The sequence below is a fragment of the Octodon degus genome, unplaced genomic scaffold, assembly GCF_000260255.1.
Source record: "Octodon degus isolate 3935 unplaced genomic scaffold, OctDeg1.0 scaffold00307, whole genome shotgun sequence".
NCBI classification, from domain to species: Eukaryota; Metazoa; Chordata; class Mammalia; order Rodentia; family Octodontidae; genus Octodon; species Octodon degus.
In genome coordinates this window covers 910,519-929,278 of record NW_004524883.1, presented here as the reverse complement: position 1 = coordinate 929,278, position 18,760 = coordinate 910,519, and the positions used below count along the sequence as shown (strand labels likewise).

The window sequence follows — 18,760 nt, the reverse complement described above, 5'->3', positions numbered from 1 at the left end:
ACACACACACACACACACACACACAAATAAATAAATATTTTTTAAAAAACAATCACAGAAACAAAAAGCAAAGAGTATGGTTACCTCCATGGGCACAGTTAGACCTTGCAGTCTTTACCTTAAAATATTTAAACCCACTTGCAAAAAGTAAATACACTCCATCAGAGATTCATTGGCAAAAGGACAAACGGACAACACACCTAGCGTACAAGTCCTATGAGATGTCCAAACGAAAAATTGGGATGGCTCAGTGCAGTTAATCATATGGTGTGATGGATTGACATCTGGTGGTCAACTTGTAATGCCCAGCTGAACTGAACCAGCATAGTGCTGGGTGTGGGAAGCCCACCTGAGGATTGTTGCCGACAACATAAGAGGCAGAACTGGAGAAAAGCCACTTCAAGCTGTTGGGAAGTTGTTTGGAGGCTGAAGCTGCTGGAAGCTGTTAGGGACAGTGGTTTTCCTGGAGGAGCTTATCATGTTGGCTTTCCTGATAAACTTAGCTGTTATCATCAAAGGAACTCAAGACCTCATTTTAGCTGAGAATGGCTAGGGTTCAATTTGGGGGAGCTCTGGTTCTCATCTTGAGTATCGCTTCCTGGCTTAGAAATGGAAGTGGGTGCACAGCTCTTGTTGCACTGGCTTTCCTGATGGGAACTCAGCTTTCCTCATTGTTGGATGAGCTTGGGACCTCACTGTTGCTAAGGATGGCTGTACTATTTCTCAGGGGAGCTCTGGTTGTTAAGAGTTTTGCTTCCTGGCTCCAACTCAGATCCCTCAGCCTTCTAGGACAGATTCTTCATCCTGCTGGCACAGACTTTCTAACTTTCACCACTGACCTCTGGGCCTTCCCAGAGAAGATCCGTGAAACAGGACTTTATGAGACACTGGCATGAGCTCTACGCCTCCAGATGGACTCGGGAGGCACTGTTATGGGGTCTAGGTCTTCACCTGGACTCATGCAGGACATTACCATGGGATCTAGGCCCTCAGCTGGATTCTTTGGTCTTTAGTACGTGGGCAGATTTCCTGCACTCTTTGCATATGATTCTTCAGATAGTCCATTATAAAATTATCTTATAAAATTTGTGTCCTGCATTGTATTGTTACCTTTGCAAAACCCCAAATTATGACACAATGGGGATGAGGGTATGCTTGTGAGTTAACAGGTCATGGAACACCACCGTGGGTGCCATGTTGGAATGTTTGACCATGGAAAGAGGAAATCCCCAAACCCACAGTGGAGTGTGCTGCCACCAGACCCACCTCAGCCACTGATGACCACTCAAGTGGCAAGGCCAATGACATGCAACCAAGTAAAGAAAACAACCCAGGAGGCTAAAAAGTTGGTGACAATACAGGACTTACCACATACCCCCAAAATATGTCCACTGCTATGACAGCACTTCTACTGCAAGAGATATCAAGTCAGGTGATGCCTAGACGTTATCTAACCTCAAGTTGTATTATTTTAACTTTTATAATTACAAAACTAAAAAGGGGTACTATTGGGGACCAGGTTATGTGACAAGGGTCCCATGGCGCCAAAGCCAGTGTGACCTGCTTTAGGAACAAAAAAAAGTATGCAGAAGGCCATGTTCTTCCTGGCTACACAGAGAAAGCTCAAAACCACAGCATTCCTAAGGCAAGATAACATCTGCTGAGGACAATCTAAAGAATGTAGGCATATGGATATAGAGAAGGACTTGTTTTCCATTAAGTTGTTCCCCATTTACTACAGTTGCTGTTCCATGAAAAGTACACTACCCGCCCTACGTGCTTCTTGCTTAATAATAAAAGTGGGTTAACCACCGAGATTGCTGTGCCTGTGCACTAGAGGCAAGTTTCTCCTGATCACCTTGTACACTGAATATCGTCTTTTGTCCCTATTCCCCACCACTCTCCCCACCAGTATCCAGGGATCTGATCAGCTCCTGGCATCAATGGAGTAATGCCTTCACATTTCCCAAGGAGAATAATTTCCATGTATAAGTCAGAAGAGACAACTGTCAATCACACGGCCCTTAGATATGCAATCCAGACACAGAGATATCCAACCTATTAGATAAAACCCTTTTTAGGAAGCCATTTCTCTTAATCCATTTTCTACTACCATAACAGAATATTACACACTGGGCAATTTATAGTGGACAGAAATCTATTTGGCATGACAGTGGGCCTCTGTGCTGTGCTCTAATGTAGCAAAAGGGCACAGGAGTGAGCCTAACATACAAAAGGGCAAGAAAGAGGCCAACTTAAACCCAGCTCATAGTAATTAACCATCTTCTCTGCAGACAGCAGAAGCCTGTTCATCAGCACAGAAGCCTGTTCATCAGCACCTAATCACCTCTGAAAGGTCCCACTTCTTAATGCTGCCACAGTGTTATTTCCATTTTTATATGAGTTTTGGAAGGGACCTTTAATCAATAGCACCACTGCAGAGTAACTTTCTAGCAAATCAAGGAACAAAACTGAGAGGAGAGCTAATATAAGAAGCAAAGACAATCCCCAGGATAACAATGAAGGCAAACACCAAAATTTACTCATCCATTCAGCAAATCATTACTGACCACTGACTACTTGTCAAGCATTGTCTTAGGATGACAGCTGTCACCACAGAAGGCAACTAGACTCAAGCACCTTGAGCCAGGTGTGGTGACACAGGCCTGTGCTCAGCACTTGGAAAGGCTGAGGCAGGTGGATCACAAGTTTGAGCCCAGCATGGAGAAGCTAGGGACTTAGTAAGTCCTTATTTCAAAATAAAAATAAGAGCTGCAGATATAACTCAGTGGAAAGGATGTATATTTAATCCCCAGTGCCAGAGAGAAAGAGAGAGAGAGAGAGAGACAGACAGACAGACAGACAGACAGACAGACAGACAGACACAGAGAGAGAGACAGAGAGACAGAGAGACAGAGAGACAGAGACAGAGACCAGAGGCCAGTGGCAAAAAATATGCCAATGACAGCTTTCCACACACTTGACTTTTTAAATTTTTTTAGACATTCTTACTAAAAATTCAGCCCAGGCTGAGTTAAAATTTAAGATCCTCAGTCTCAGAGTGCTGGGATTACACATATGTGACTCCATACCTGGTTATGTATTATCTTTTTAATTTGATGAAAGGGAAAGACAAGCAGTCCAGGAAACAAAGAATTTAACCAAGAAGAAAGGTAAAGACATTTAAGGCCAGCATGCAAAGTCTCAGAATGACAGGCTGCACGCCTGGAAAAAAGTGACCAGAAAAAAGGAAGAGGTCTACAAGAAAAAAATTTAGAACTTAAAGAACACCTTGAATGGACAGACTAATAACTGGTGTAGTTGGATCTGGAAGGTCCCCAAAAGCCCAGGCACTAAAGGCCTGGTCCTCGGCTTGGTGCTGTGGGATGGGGTGGAACCTTTGGGAGCAGAGGCCTCCTGGAAGGGAAGTGAGATCACATGGCCTGGAAGGAATATTTGGACCCAGGCCCCTTCCTTTCTCTCTATGATTCCCAGATCCCATGAAATGAAGAAGCTTCCTCCACTATGTGCTCCCACCAGGATATACTGTGCCACCACAGGCCCAAAGGAAGAAGACTAAGCAACTATGGACCGATCTCTGAAGCCATGAGCCAAAGTAAACCTTTTCTCCTTATAAGCTGTTCATCTCAGGTATTTTATCACAGTGATAAAAAGCTAACTAGTATATGGACTGGTAGAAAACCATAGTGAGAGGCTACTAGGAGGTATAATAATTAGCAATGGATACAAAGAAAAACAAGTAAATTGAAGAACAAAGAGTTCTTAACCTCAGTGAAATCGAAAAAGGAAAAAGATAATAAAATCATAGTATACTTTGTAAGCCTCAATGTATATTTTCACAGGCATAGAGACAACTACTAAATAAAGATATAACACAAAACTGAAACTATGTAGAAAGACAAAAGAAATGGGAGTATAAGGGAGCTAAATCCTCACATATGATAAGAACTAGAAAAGATAACATCCAAAATTGATCAAAAGGGGCCAGGGAGATGGCTCAGTGGAATAAGTGCTTCCCTGGCAAGTGTCAGGGTCTGAGTTCAATCCCCGGTTCCACCAAAAAAAAAAAAAAAAAAATTGATCAAAAGATGCCAGAATAAACATTGTAAATAGGGACACACAGACTAAAAAGGGAGTTGAAAAAGACAGGGCAGGGAACCACTGCTTTAGCAAAATTTTTTAGAAGTAATGGACTTTTTAAATATTAGCTGAAAAACGAAAACTTAAATTTAAAGAAAAAAAGGACTGAGTGTTCACAGCACTATAAGGTATGCTGGTAAATGTTTCCCAATCAGCACAGGGTGGGGAGATATCCCTGATTTGCAGTATTTGTGAGTTTTGGTGGCTTAACAGTGGGTCACCAGGAGCCAAGTCCAGGGCTCTCCTGACCACAACCGACTCCCACGTTACACTCAGTAAAGGTGGGGCAGGACAGTTCAGCTTCCACCTAAAGACCAAGCCAGAGCCAGCAAGCCTCAGCCTGCCCCACAGCCCAGCACCCAGAAGCCACCTCTTCTGCTTCTGTCTTAGGTCCCCACCACCTCCTGGAACACCCTCATCTCTCCTTTTTCCAGCCCAGGATATCCTCACAGCCTCACATCATTGCCAGCAAGGGCAGAGGGATGAGCAGGGCTGGTCCCTGGGTTCTCCAATCAGTATTAAAACTTCCCTCACCACTTGCTAATTTTACCTCAGAGAAAACTCACCCTTCCCCAGTATGTGTTTTGCTCCTTGGGAGTGTAATATACAGCAATGTCTTTCATCTTTCCTAAATCCCACCACTACAAAACAATTGAAAGGCGTTTGGGTTTAGCAGAGATTTTCCTGGAAAGCCAAGTGCGTATAAATACATGCCCAGGTGAGCCTGCATCCTTCTCTGCTCCTCCACCCAAACAAGCCATCCTCCTCCCCTCTCTCTCCCTGCAATCTCCACGAGGAAATCTTTGTACAAAGTGCAAGATTCTATGCCCCTACAGCTATAACTGGGGTCAGCCACACCACCTCCATGCAGAAACCATAAGACATCTTTATGCTTCGGGAAAATGTTCACACAGCGTTTAATGCAAACCGGTCACTTTACAAACAAGGTCAGTAAGACTCTCCGAGAGGGAAAAGAACTTGTGCAGTTATGCAGCTAGTTAATAATAACATCTGACATTTACTCCCCATAGTGCTCCACATTTTGCAAAAGTACTTAAGTATGCACTATTTCAGCTGACTCTTACAATCTCCACCCAGGAAACAAGTGTTATTGTAATGCTTTAGAAATAGGGAAAACAGTTCAAGGGGAGGGCAAATTATTTGGCCCAGGTCACTAAGCATGGCAGCACATGCCTGTAATCTCAGCTTACTCAGAAGGCCAAGGAAAGAGGATCCCATGTTCAATGCTAGCCTGGGCAATTAAGTGAGATCCTGTTTTAAAATAAAACAGTGAGGGCTGGGACGTGGCTCAGTACTCCCAGGGTTTACTCCCCAGGGTGGGGAATATTACAGTGCAGAAAACCCCAATTTCACTCCACACCTATCTGGGCCATATTTTGGGGAGAGCACATCAAACCCAGATCTAAGATAAAATCTTATCCTTCCCACTTCCCTGTTCTCCAGCCCTCAAAATTTCTTCTTTCTATTCATCTGTGTGATTAAGGGAAAGAGTTACCCAGAAACCCTTCACATTTCAGTAATACCAGACGCTTCTCCCAGGGGAATGGGGCCTGGGAAGGGGCAGAGAGGAAGCCTGGGGTTTTCAGGATCACGGAACTGGGAACACTAAGGGAAGCAGCTGTGGGAGCTGGAGCTGGCAGGTCTGGAGAAGCCCACACCCAGGATTTCAGCAGGCAGCAGAGGAGTAGGGCGCATCATAAAATGTTGCTCCACTGGAGAGTGAGTGTGATTATTCACAGTAACAAAAAGATGAAGAACCCCAAAGGCTCCTCTGCGCAAACACGTACACGTCCCCTCCACCCCCCACCTCCCAACCCTAACCCCACCAGGTCAGAATTAGCTGAACAGCCTCCAAGGGGCTGAGGCAGGCCCTTCCCAGGATGATCTCCCTCCTGCTGGCTGTGTTCTGGGCCTCACCCATCCAAGGCTTTGACCAATTAGGATGGGGGGGGTGGTCTGTCTTTCTCTTACTTGTTCTATCTGGGGAAACCAGTCTGGGGCAGACAGAGCCTGTACATGCTTACCACCAAGAGATAAGGTAGGGGAATTTGAGCAAAGAGGGCAACCTTGGCAGAGTCTGGGGGTGAAACTGAGAGGCCCAAGTGCAGGATAAACGTGTGGGACAGGAGACACAAGCTGTGACCTGACCAGTTCAGTGTCCAGCCCCACACAGCCGTAGGCCATTTCATCAGAAAGCTGACTATCTTCCTCCTGGATTACCTATCATCCCCAAGGGCTAGGGGCTTCCAGGGCGGCTACACCCCACCCAGAGCCCCTGTTAAGAGGCCATTATAACATCAAGTGAGAGGCAGGGAGCCCAGCATCCTGCCTGGGTTCAGATCGAAACCCACCACCCCATGCCTATCTGACCCTGAGTTCTTGGGTAGGCCCCTCAATATTTCCGTATGTAAAATATCATCATTGCTCTAGGAGTGTGTCCAGTTCCAGCACTAAGGTAGCCCAGGATATAAGGAGACAGGGGAATGCAGGCCTTCCAGAGGCTGGGTGGAGAACAAAACGATGTATCTCAGAGGCCACAGAAATGCTTTAAACTGCTGCCTAGATGGAAAAAGAGGGCAGGGAATACAGGGGCCTGGCCAGGGAAAACTTGTGCGGTGATAGACGGTGCAGGCTCTCCCAAGGCACAGGAGGGACACAGTGACATGCCAGCAAGGGGTGGGGCTGAAAAGAAACAAGCTCCAAAGAGAAGACGCTCCTAGAAAAGAAGTTCGGCTGCAGATTTGGAGGAGGGACAGGATGTCCCAGTACCTGAAAGCCAAACTGCCGAATCCATATCGGGCACATCTGGAAACGTCTGCCTCCTGGGGAGTGAGGAGAGGAGCGACCAAAATGGAAAGGGTTGGGGGTGGGGGCTGTTTACCTTGGCTTTGCTAGTGTTCTCCCGGGGGCCCTCGAGCTGCAGCCAGAAGTAGGGGGTGTCGGGGCGACTCCGGAAGGCGTTCAGCTTGACCCTAAAGATGCGTTGCACTTGTAGCCGCTGCCGCTGCACCCGAGGCTTCGATTTTGTCTGTACCATGAACCATTCCAGCGCTGGGGGTTCACCCCCAGACAAGAGCATGGCTGCCCCGCCCGCCCCTGCAAAGGGAAACGCGGCGTCACCAGGGTCCCCGCGAGCGAGGCGCCCAGGCCTCGAGCCCCGCCCCCTCCCCTACAGCGGCCCCCCACGCCTCCCCGGGCCCGGAACCCACACCAAGGCCCGGGCGCCCGCCCTCCGTCCCTTTCCGCGGTGGCTCCCGCTACCAAGCTCTTCCTGCCCCGGGCAGAGGCCGGGGGTGAGACCGGCCGGGCTCCCGCTGCCCCTCCCTGCCCCCCACCGCCTCCCCTGCAGCGCTCAGCTCAGCCCTCCGGGGTACACGCCTCCGTCAGGGGCGTAGAGGGGCGCGAGAGGCCGGGAGGGAGGGGAGATGGGCGGGGACGAGAGGCGGCAGGGTCCTGGAATCCTCTGTTGTCCACTCGAACTTTGGGCCCCAAGCCAGAATCCAGGGTCAAAGTTAGTTTCCTCCCACGATCCCCTTTCCTTACGAGGAAGGGAAAGGAGGGGAGAGTCGGTTTGAGAGACGCTCTTTAGAGATTTGGAACCGCACTCCCTCTTGCGCAGGGCCTGCCAGCCTTTCTCGGGGAAGTGGGACCTCGCTCACCCTTCCTTGGGAGGAAAGAGTTAAGGGGGGCAGGGTGGGGAGGCCGGGGCTTGAGGAAACTCTGGGCTGGAGACCAAGCAGGAAGGAAAGGGTAACTGTACTGACTCCCCGCTCTCCACTGTAGTCTGGGGACTGGCTGGGGCTGGCCGACAGCCCAGACCCTCCTGAAGCCCCCAGGGGTGGAGGGGCAGGGAGGAGCTGCCGGAGTTTCAGGCTTGAGTTGTTTATGAAAGCCCTTTTTAGCAAGTGTGAGTTATGCTGTGAGGGGAAAGGTGGGAGGGAGGATCTGCTCTGTAACATAATCTCTGAAGGTCTCCTTCCACCCTTGACCTACAAGCCCAGAATTGGTTTGCGTGGTCTGGGACTACCCTGTGCTGGGGGGAGGAGGGGCCGCCTTCAAAACTTAGGCCCTGGAGGTATTCTCCGCACAAAGAACGCTTTCTACAGCCTGTGGCCTGCACAGAACCTGGCGCTCGGCCTTACGGAGGCAGGGTCTACATTTGGGGGCTTGGAGGACCTTACTTTCCAGGCTAAAACCCAGAATGACAAATGTGCCCATAAGGACAAAGGAAAATGAATCTTTGATCAGGTTTGTCCTGGAATATCTGCGCTGCAAGCCCACCTATGTGAGGGCACAGGTAAGGGACCAGGAGGGCCCTACTGCACAGAACAGGTCAATGGGGGAGAAGGGAAAACTCAGGAACTCTTTGCCTGGACTAGACTCATCCACTGGTGCCCCAGGCCCAATTCTTGTGTGCAGTTTGGAATTCAGAACAGGAAAAGGTGACCTGTATTCACTCTGGCTACCTGGCTCCTCGTCCTTTCCACTCTAGAGAGCCTTGAAGCAGAAGGGAGCATCAGGGAGCACACCTTGCCAAGAATTTATTTGCAGGAGTGACAGGTCTCCCAGGAGAAAGTTGACCCTGATTAAAGAAGGGGCCTGCACTGAGCTTGACAGAATTGTAGAGCCTATCATCTCAAAGCTCCAGCAAGAGAGGCAGTTCTGTCACTCAGAAATCTAGACCAAACCAAAAATCACAGAGCTATTGGGGCTGGTGAGATGGCCAAGTGGTCTAAAGCACCTACTTAGAACAAGCTTAACAAAGCACAGAGACCGAGGTTCCCCCAGTACCACATGCCAGCCCGCCCCGCCCCCTGGTGGGCTGAGCTGGCCACACACACACACACACACAAAATAAATAAATAAAGCAATGGATTCTTACTTTAAAAAAAAAAAAGGGATTCACAGTTAAGTATTAGTTCTTCAGATACTTTAAAAAAAAAAATCACAGAGCTATTGTGATGCCAGAATAAGCACTCTATTCAATGGAACAGACTAAAAATCTACAAAATAAGATCAACACGGTGGTGCACACCTGTAATCCCAGCACTGGGGAGGCTGAGACAGGAGGAGCACTTAGTCCGAGCTGGGTAACAAGACCCTGTACCAAATAAATTTTTTTAAAAAATTTTTTTTTCTTATTTAGTGCAGGGTGTACAGGTCTTACTACCCAGCTCGGACTCATAGTGATTCTCCTGTTTTCAGCAGCTTCCAAGTGCTGGGATTACAGGCCTGTGCCACTACATCCAATCTCAGTCACCATCTCAGCCTGCCCCAGGGGGTGGGCTGGCACAGCATAGGGGGATCAAACCCCAGCTGCTGTGCTCTGGCTAAGCAGATGCTTTAATCCACTGAGCTATCTGGCCGACCCAAATTAAAAAAAAAGAAAAAAAAAAAAAAGGAAAAATTTAAAAAGTCGTAAAAGTACTAGAAGAAGTCATGAATTTTTGTAGAGATGTTACTTACTATAAACCTATTCTAAGTTGAAAATAACTAATAACTCCTCAAAAAAGTTAAAGCTAGAAGGAGCTGGGGAGATAGTTCAGCTGCATAAGCACCTGCCTGGCAAGCAAAGTCCTGAGTTTGATCCCCAGTGTTGTAACTCAAGAACGAGGCTGTCAAAAATAAAGTGCTGTTTATTTAAGCTGGGCCCCCAGCAGCGACGTTTAAGAGGAGTTCCCCAAATGCGCATCGTGGAAAAGAGGGAGCGAGGGGTTTTTAAACTTGTAAATCACAAACTCTGGGGGATTAAGGCTGGGGGGGGGGAGGATTGGGGGTAAAGGTCAGCTGCAGAGCAAGATATCAACGTACAGAGGAATTCGGGGAAGAGGGGAGGGGTTCAGCAAACAGGGTTTTTTTTTGTTTGTTTTTTTGTTTTGGCAGAACAAGTGGAACATCTGGCGAGGTGGACCATTTTTGATAAACATACAATTTGGGGAGGATCATTTTATAGCACAATTTTGAGTCATTGTAGAAAGTTACAATATTTTGACCTGGCTTGAAAATGGCGCACACAGAAAAAGATAGTGGCACTTAAGTTAAAGTATTACACCCGGTACCATAAAAAGAAAACCCTAAAACTAGAGATCCGTTTGACCCACCTATTCTCCTCCTTGTTATCTTCCCAAAAGAATTAAAAGCATCATATTACAGATATATGAACATCTGTGTTTATAGCAGCATAATTTGTAATAGCTAAATCTTAGAAGCACCCTGAATGCCCAACAACCAAGTGGATAAAGATGTGGTTTTTTTTTTTAATACAATGGAGTATTAATTTGCCATAAAGAAGGATAAACTTAAGACACTTCTAAATAAGTGGCTGCACCCTGAGACCATATTTTTTTCTTTACTTTATTTATTTATTTATTTATTTTGATACTGGGGCTGGAACTCAGGCCCTTGTGCTTGCTAGGCAGATGCTTATGCTATTGAACTATATCCTCAGCCATACTTTTAAGTGAAATAAATCAGACACACGTTTAAACACCACATTGTTTCTCTGGTGTGAGAAACTGAAAGGATAAATAAGGATCAAAATGTATAATAAATATTCAGAAATAAGAAGAAATGATCAAATAAGAAGTGGCACAAGGAAGGGAGGAGGGGAAAAGAAAGGGAAACATAGAAGGAAAAATGGAAACAGTTTTTGTAAATAAGGAAAGGAAGAGAGATTAAACAGAAGGAAGAGGCCAGCCATATAGCTCAGCAGACTATAGTGCTTGCTTAGGCAGACGGCAGCAGCTGGTTGGTTCCATGAGCCGCGCCAACCCCGCCCCCCGGGGAGCACGAGATGCCTTGAGACTGGGCGTGGTGGCGCGTTCCTGTAATTCCAGCATTTGGGAGACTGAAAATGGAATCACTACAACCTAAGATCTACGTAGTGAGACCCTGTACACCCTGTGATCCTGTCCTAAATACATTAAAGAGAGAGAGAGAGAGAGAGAGAGAGAGAGAGAGAGAGAGAGAGAGAGGAGAGAAATGGGAGAAAAGAATAAAGATATATTATGAACAGGTACAAATTCCCTATGATGAATATGATCATTATGTATATCTAAAATGCACCAGTAAATCCTTGTGACCTTGACAGTGCTGTGAGACAGCATCCTATCACACATATTGCTAGCCAGGGAAATGAAAAATAGTTTCTACTAAGTGCCTGGAACCAGGGATTGAACTCAGGCTCTTGTGCTTGCCAGGGAAGTGCTTATTCTACTGAGCCATCTCCCAGGCCCTTATCATTTGTTCTTTAGATTTTTGTTGTTGTTGTTGTTGTTGTTGTTGTTGTTGTTGTTGTTATTTGGTACAGGATCTCACTATGCAGCTTAGATTCTTAGTGATCCTCCTGTTTTCAGCCTCCCCAGTGCTGGGATTACAGGTATGCACCAAAGTGCATATTATTTCTGTGCAATAATAAAGTTGAAAAACTGTAAGTAGAAAGATTACAAATCAAGGACCACTGCATTATTATATTTTAGAAAGGTGGGCCATCAGGAGTCATTTAAAATGTACTTAATACTTTCACTTCTGTAACTGCAGACTAAGTCAATACAAAGATGGATGAAGAATGTGGTGGATTAACTAGTGGTCAGCTTAAGTGGGAATGCCCAGCTGAACTGAACTAGCATAGTTTTGGGAGTGCAAGACCCACCTGAGGATTATTGCTAGCAGTATAAAAGGAGAACAGGACAGGGAGATGACATACTGTTGATTTTTCCTGGAGAGGTTTTCCCTGACTAGTTTTCCTGATACAAACTCAAACTCAGCTATTGCCATTAGAGGAAGAGTTCGTGTCCCCACTGTCACCAGGGATGGCTGCTGTTCCCTTCTGAGGAGTCCTGGTCTGCACCTTGAGCATTGTTTCCTGGCTCCAGTGCAGATTCCTCAGCCTTGTGGCACAGGTCCTGCAGCTTGCTGCCAGCACGGACTTTCTAGCTTGTACCACTGAACGTTGGGCCTTGCCAGGGCAGATCCTAAATACGAGAAACAGAGACAGAGACAGAGGAGGGAAATGGAGGGAAAAAAAAAATAAAGATACATTATGTATAGGTACAAATTTGCCTGAGACATTGCTGTGGACTACATTCATGTAGGACGCTGCTGTGGGGTCCAGGCCCTTGACTGGATCCTTCAGGTCGCTACCTCAAAGAGAGATCTTTTGCGCTTCTATGCATTTGATTTTTTGAATGAATATTATAAAATAATCCCACAAATTATGTGTCCTGCATTAAATCTTTTCTCCTATAAACCCTAACTACAACAAAGAATATCAGTAGTCCACAAAGAAGGAAATATATATGGTTCTTAAAATATGAAAAGATGCTCTGCTTCACCCTTAACAACAGAAATAAAAGTTAAAACTATAACAAGATACCATTTTTAACTACAAAATGACAAGAATGAGCAATGCTTTTTAACCTATACTCTTGTCCACTCTTGTAACAACTGATATGTTCCCCCAGCCTGCAAGGACAGCCCATCACAATGTCTATCAGAATGTTAATTACCTTTCCTCTGTGACCCAAGAGCCCCACTTCTAAGAGTCTATAGACTCATTCTCATAAATGCTAAAACTATATCCCAGCAAGGATATTCTTTGCAGCATTGTTTGTTTTGGTGGATTAGAAATTATAGCATCTAAAGACAGGTATTTGTACAATTATCACAATTCAGAAAAAGCAGGATAGAACTAGGCAGCTCTCTTTGTCTTGGTGTAGAGCTGCCTCTACAATACAGAAAGATGGGCTTGATGAAGCCCAGTGCAAGGAAGGAACTGTCTGGCTGCAGGCAGCCCCACTGCTTCCCAGCAGCCACACCCTTAGGTACAGTGTCTCTCAGGAACCTGAAGCTGTAGTCCTTCTCCACAAAGGCCCTGGTGGTGCCCAGCAGTGTGTTCACATGTTCCTGTGTCGTAAACTTTGAAGAAGTCTCTTCTAAAACCATTGCATCTTTCCCTCTGACTTCCCCTCTGGCCCACTTCCCTTTGTGCCTGGTGGCATCAGGAGAGCTGTGCCCAATTGAGGGATTTTGGTAAGGAAAAATCCTATGGAGACACATTAATTGTAATAAGTTAGGACCCTCAACCTAGTTAGGACCCTCACCCTCACTCCAAGGCTCATTCCTTTTGGCCCCAAGCTGGGACCAAAACTGGAGAACAGGTCTACCCAACTTTGACCTGGGCAGAAAATCACAGAAACTCTCCTTTGTTAACATTGAAAGTCCCCCACAGACCAGGTAGCCCTGCCAAGATTAGCTCTCCCTCAGCTGTTCCAGCCCACAAACACCCTTCCCACAAAACCCCTTAAAAACCCTGTGCTTTGCCTTGTTCATGGTGTCTTGGTCTGCTAGACAGCCAGCCCTTTTACTTCTACCTCCAATAAATCTTCTCATGTCAGAATGCCTGGTCCGGTCAGTTGCATGGGTTCGTCAGTTGCGTGGGTTCGGGTTGGTACCTAAAAAATTGCACGTTTCATGGGTTGTGCTCACATGGTCTACAGTAACTTCCAAGCACAGTTACATTATTGCTTGCAGTCCTTGTGTTGAAATGCCTTCCAGAGGTATTCTGATGCCCACAGCACCTGGCATGGCCACACAAAAGCAAGGGTCACACGAACACATGGCAAGCAGTTAATTCTTTCTCTCTTTTTAGGGGAAGGGTGTATCTTTTTTGTAATTGTTTATACTTGAGGTTTATTTTTTTATTTTTGGTGCCAAGAACTGAACCTAGGGCTTCCAGCTTCCTAAGCAACACTTCTACTGCTGAGCCAAATCCCCAGACCCTAATTTTTTTTAAACTTCATTCCTTTTTTCTGGGGTTTCAAGTTTTTTGTGCTACGTTTTACTTTTAGTAAATTTGATTTTTCTACTTTTGTACCATAAATTACAAGCAAAATGCAAAATGTCATTCCAACTTCTATCTTTAGTATAAAAGGAAGGAAAGAAGAAAAGAAAAATAAAGAGGAAAGGCAAAGCAAATGAGGGAAAAAGAAAAGAGTAAGCCAGTGTCTGGAGTGTCCTCCCTATTTGCCTAGACCTCAGAAGTCCGGTTCAAAGATAAGTAGCCCATTATTACCTTGTCTGTGGACCTCAAAAGGAAATTTGTATTATTTAGAAACACGTGAGTACTACAGAATGCCTTTCTGGCACAGAGAAGGAATCATTACACTTCTTCATGCCTAAGTGGTTGTTTTCATCACTCAATTGAATTACAAAGCAACAGATTTGTTTCACAATACACAAATGACCCTGTAATACACGTTCATGTACATACAGAACTCACACTAGCATAAGTGTTTCTGGAAGACAGTTTCTGAGAAGCAGAATTAGAGGCTATGCACCCTTAGATTGTTCTCTAAAATTACGGTGCAGCTGTACTGTGGAACATCACCAAGCCAACAAAAATAATGAGATGGATGATAGATTGATTCTTAAAGAGAAGAGGGGAGCACAGCACAGGGGCACAAGCTCCAAAACAAGAAATGTGCCTTGATTTCACAATGGAGTGAGCAAGCAGTGCACCGGCAAGCAGAAACACCAAAATTGCATCCAGGATTTGGAGGAAGATTTATTTACATCAGTGGTCCCTGATTGGGATCATTCCCAGAATATCAGGCCCTGATCTCTAGTAGTCTGGGGCTTATATGGGAAAAGCAAGCAGGAAGTACAGAGGCAGAGTTGCTTGTCAGCTGGGGATTTGTTCTTATAATATGCATCACAGTGACCAGCTATGTGTTACAGTGACCAGCTATGCATCACAGTGACCAGCTGTTTCTAGGAGACTAAAGCAACCAGAACTGGAATGGCAACTCGTGGGCAACTAACAAACCGAAGTATACTGGCATAGTATACTTCATAATATAGGGGCATCTTCTACTACAGGAGTACAAGAAGAGTTTTCCACTTCCTGCTTCAGAGGCCTTGCGTGTGTGTGTGTGTGTGTGTGTGTGTGTGTGTGTGTACCTCACTGGGTAGCTATAGCCTCAGCCTCTCTTTTCCATATAGTTTATAGTTTTTCTTTGTTTTGTTTGATGCACAAGTACTGTTTTTCTAATTTTAAAATGCTAAATAAGAGGAAGGTAAGGTACACTTGTTACACAAATATGCCAGTACTGAGAGAGGAAAACTTTCATTTAAAATGTTCCAAATGTGATGAAAATGCTACTCCACCTCCTCCCAGGATACAGTTCTAAAAAAAACACTATCCTTGTGGCCTTAGAATTATTACTCATCTTGGCCTAAACTGACAAACAGAATGCCTCTGTCCCTAACATCCTACCAGATTGGGAAATTTCTACCTTACCTCTGTCCTGGAGTATTTTTAGCCCTTTCTAGAAGAAGCCTAGGTTTGGTTTACAAGAATCTATCCCTGGCCACCCAAGGATACCAAAGGACCCTGGTGACTTCCATGTTTGCCCCATATTTACTACTTTGAGTAATTGATGCAAAAACCTAAGAGGCACAATTTGTCCAAGCATTATGGGTGCTGGGCCAGAGTTAATGATTTTTTTTTTGGGGGGGGGGCTGGCTCAGGCTGCCTTAAGGGTGGGTTTGGTAAGGCATGTGGAGCTGGGGATCAAACCGCTGTATCCTGCTCCTGAGTGGCTTTGCATAAGCAGGCACTTAAACAACTGAGCTAACCAGCAGGCCCCCTGGGCCAGAGTTATGAAGCTGGACAGAAGGGTGTGTTAGGACAAATAGCTGCAGCAGGGCTGGAAGTCTGAAAAAGAAAGACAGAGCACATCAGATGCTGGTTATGTGCACACACTGGTCTACAGAGTAGCTTGAGTAGGTGAATAGCTAAGCTGTTCAAACAGGGGCTGCAGAAGGCAGAGGCCCTCACAGGTCAAGCAAAGTAGGACGGGCAGCAGGGAGCACTGGGGAGTCTGTAGCAAGAACATGACCAGTTAAAGCCACCCTGAAGCATAGTACTTTCCTCCCCTCACCTGTCGCCCAGTCAATCATTAAATCTTATAGATTGATTTCGCCTTCCTTCAATCAAAGCAATGTATTGCGCCCCTGTGTACCAGGTTCTGTTCTGAGTACTGGGCATAGAGCAGTCATCCTGGTTCCTGCTCTCATGGAGCCTATGTCTAAAGCTGAAAAGATAATAATTGCATACTTATTTCACTATCACTGTAGTAAGCATTATGAAGGAAAAGTTTCCTAGAATTTTCACAGCAAGGTTGGATGGAAAATACAGTTTCATTTGCCTCCTGCCCCTGTCTGTGGGCAGCTTCCCTACTATTAACATCTTGCACCAGTGTGATATTTTTTGTTATGGGAGATTATAACAGGGCTGGGGAGGTAGCTCAGTAGAATAAGCACTTGCCTGGGAAGCACAAGGTCCTGAGTTCAATCACCAGTACCGCAAAAAAAAAAAAAAAAAAAGAAGATTACAACATAGTGCCCACACATGATAATGATTATCAACTATAGTCTACAGTCTACCTTAGAGTCCTCTTGTTTGTTTGTTTCTTTTTCAATGTAATAGTGTTCAAAGCCTAAACTCAAGAGTATGGACAATAGGGAGATTTCAGAGTTTCAAAAAGGAAAGTGGTACGGTTAGATTAGTGGCTCATGTGCCACTTATTATCTGCCCCATGAATATGTCCTTATCTTCTGAGCCTTAAGATTCAGATGCCACAGACTATTCCTGCCTGAGCTACTGAAACAATAACTAATTTGGTCTGGCAGCCACCCGGCCACCCATCCTCCTCTATCCATTTGTCCCAATATCCTGACCCTGGTTTATGGAAGAGCATTACTTTCCCTGTAGCACCGTCTTACTCCAACACTGCATGACTCTTTGGCAATGATTTTCTAATATCATTATCGTTAGAGCCCGTAGAGTGATGGCGGTGACTAGAATGGTTAATAGCATCAGCTTCAGCACCTACAGCCAAGACAACATCCCAGCGCCACAAATCCCCACTTCCTCCCTTCAAAGAGTAGTGGATTCCATTTTCAGCTAGAGGTGGAATGTCCAGTCCTTATAGTCCAGGATTTGCTCTGCTCCAATGTCATGTTGCTAAATCTCCCCATTATAAGAAAAGCAGGGCCAGGCATAGCACATACTAAGCCTGACACTTACATGAAAACTATTTTTGTTTTTATGTTAACACAATAGACTATAAAATGCAGTCCCAAATTCCTCCCATTCCTATGTGCTCATCCTCTGCTGACCAATAGGACACAGTTGGAGTTAACATTTACAACACTGAACCATGACCTCAATGTTGACCTTCTCGGAACACTCTACCTTCATAAAGGGAACCTAGGGTAGCCTAAAGGAGGGTGAGGTCCTGTGTGGAAGGAGGCCACACTGTCACAAAAGAGTAAAGTCATCCTAGCCAGCCATACCAGCTGACCCAATTGAGGCCTCAGACTAGGGAGCCAAAACCAGTGAGCTGATCCACCCACTGAATGCAGGTGCCACCTGCCTGTGCCCAGGTGAGACCCCCAGAACAGCCAGGGTAAGGCACAGAAAGGTCAGGAGGAACAATGAGTCATTGTTATATTAAGCCACAATTAGGATGGTTTGCTGTGCAGTGATAGATAACAGACAGAAACTTGTTAAAGCCTTTTGCTAACCAAATAAATACTTCAAGTCACCAGTGAGTGTCTGTGTGAACTGCTTGTGGGCAGCAATCATGACGTACTGATCTGTACATCCCCAGTGCTTTTCATTGCCTGGTACTTGATACTACCTCAGTCTTTTGTGAACAAACTAATGTGACAGATTCCTGCCACAGCCACAGCATTCTTGAGGATAGGACTCTGTCTTATGTGCCTTTTTAATCCTTAAAGAGGTTAACATGCTTTTCCTGAAGGTTCTATAATCCTGTAGTAGCCAGAGTTTGCCAAAGAAACAGAACCCATAGGAACTAGAGATGGGAGGAAAGAGGGGTGGGAAGGAGAAAAGTCAGGGGGAAAAGGAAGGGAGGGGGAGAGAGACTGACTTATGGGAATCGACTGTCATGATTATGGAAGCTAAGAAGTTCCATAATCTGCCATCTACAAGCTGGGGAAAAAGCAAAACCATTCAGGCTAAGTTCAAAGACTGAAGAACCAGGAGCTCTGATGATTGAAACTAGATGGCTGTCCTCGCCCCAACAGAGACGGGGGGGGGGGGGGCGGTGGAGTTTGTCTTTCTTCCACTTTGTTATTCTATTTGGACCCCCAATGGATTAGATGCTACCCACCCACATTGATTAGAGAAGACTTCCCTCCCTCACTGTACTGCTTCAAACGCTGTCTCTTCCAGAAACATACTCATAGGTGCACCAAAAAATAATGTTTTGCCAGCTGTCTTAGTATCCTTTGGCTCAACCAACTTGACACATAGAATTAAGCACCACAAGGGCTGGGGAGATAGATAGCTGGGCTGGGGAGATAGCTCAGGGGTCTAAGCACCTGCATGGCACGCACAAGGACCTTCAATCCCAGCACCACATGCCTTCCCCACTGCATGCCATGCTGGAACCAGGCATGGTGGTGCGCCTATAATCCCAGTGCTGGGGAAGCTAAGACAAGAAGATCACTACAAGTCTGAACTGCATGGAGAGACCCTGCATCAAAT

The 18,760-nt window shown here is 45.7% G+C and overlaps 1 protein-coding gene across 3 annotated transcripts in view; it reads right to left on the bottom strand.

The window, feature by feature from the left end:
- Nucleotides 1-7,431, bottom strand: part of Nynrin (NYN domain and retroviral integrase containing) — a 22,156-nt gene extending 14,725 nt beyond the window's left edge. Inside the window, exons 1-2 of one of the 3 annotated variants that reach the window (XM_004647475.2) lie at nucleotides 7,394-7,431; nucleotides 7,064-7,278 (exon numbers count right to left, since the gene is read on the bottom strand). In XM_004647475.2, coding sequence (XP_004647532.1) covers nucleotides 7,064-7,261 — 198 coding nt within the window. In that variant the 5' untranslated portion in view covers nucleotides 7,262-7,278; nucleotides 7,394-7,431. Of the gene's footprint in view, nucleotides 1-6,552; nucleotides 6,744-6,951; nucleotides 7,031-7,063; nucleotides 7,279-7,393 lie in introns of those variants that run through there. The other 2 variants (XM_023707722.1, XM_023707723.1) reach the window with 2 other exon arrangements.
- Between the last annotated feature and the right edge of the window lie 11,329 nt (nucleotides 7,432-18,760).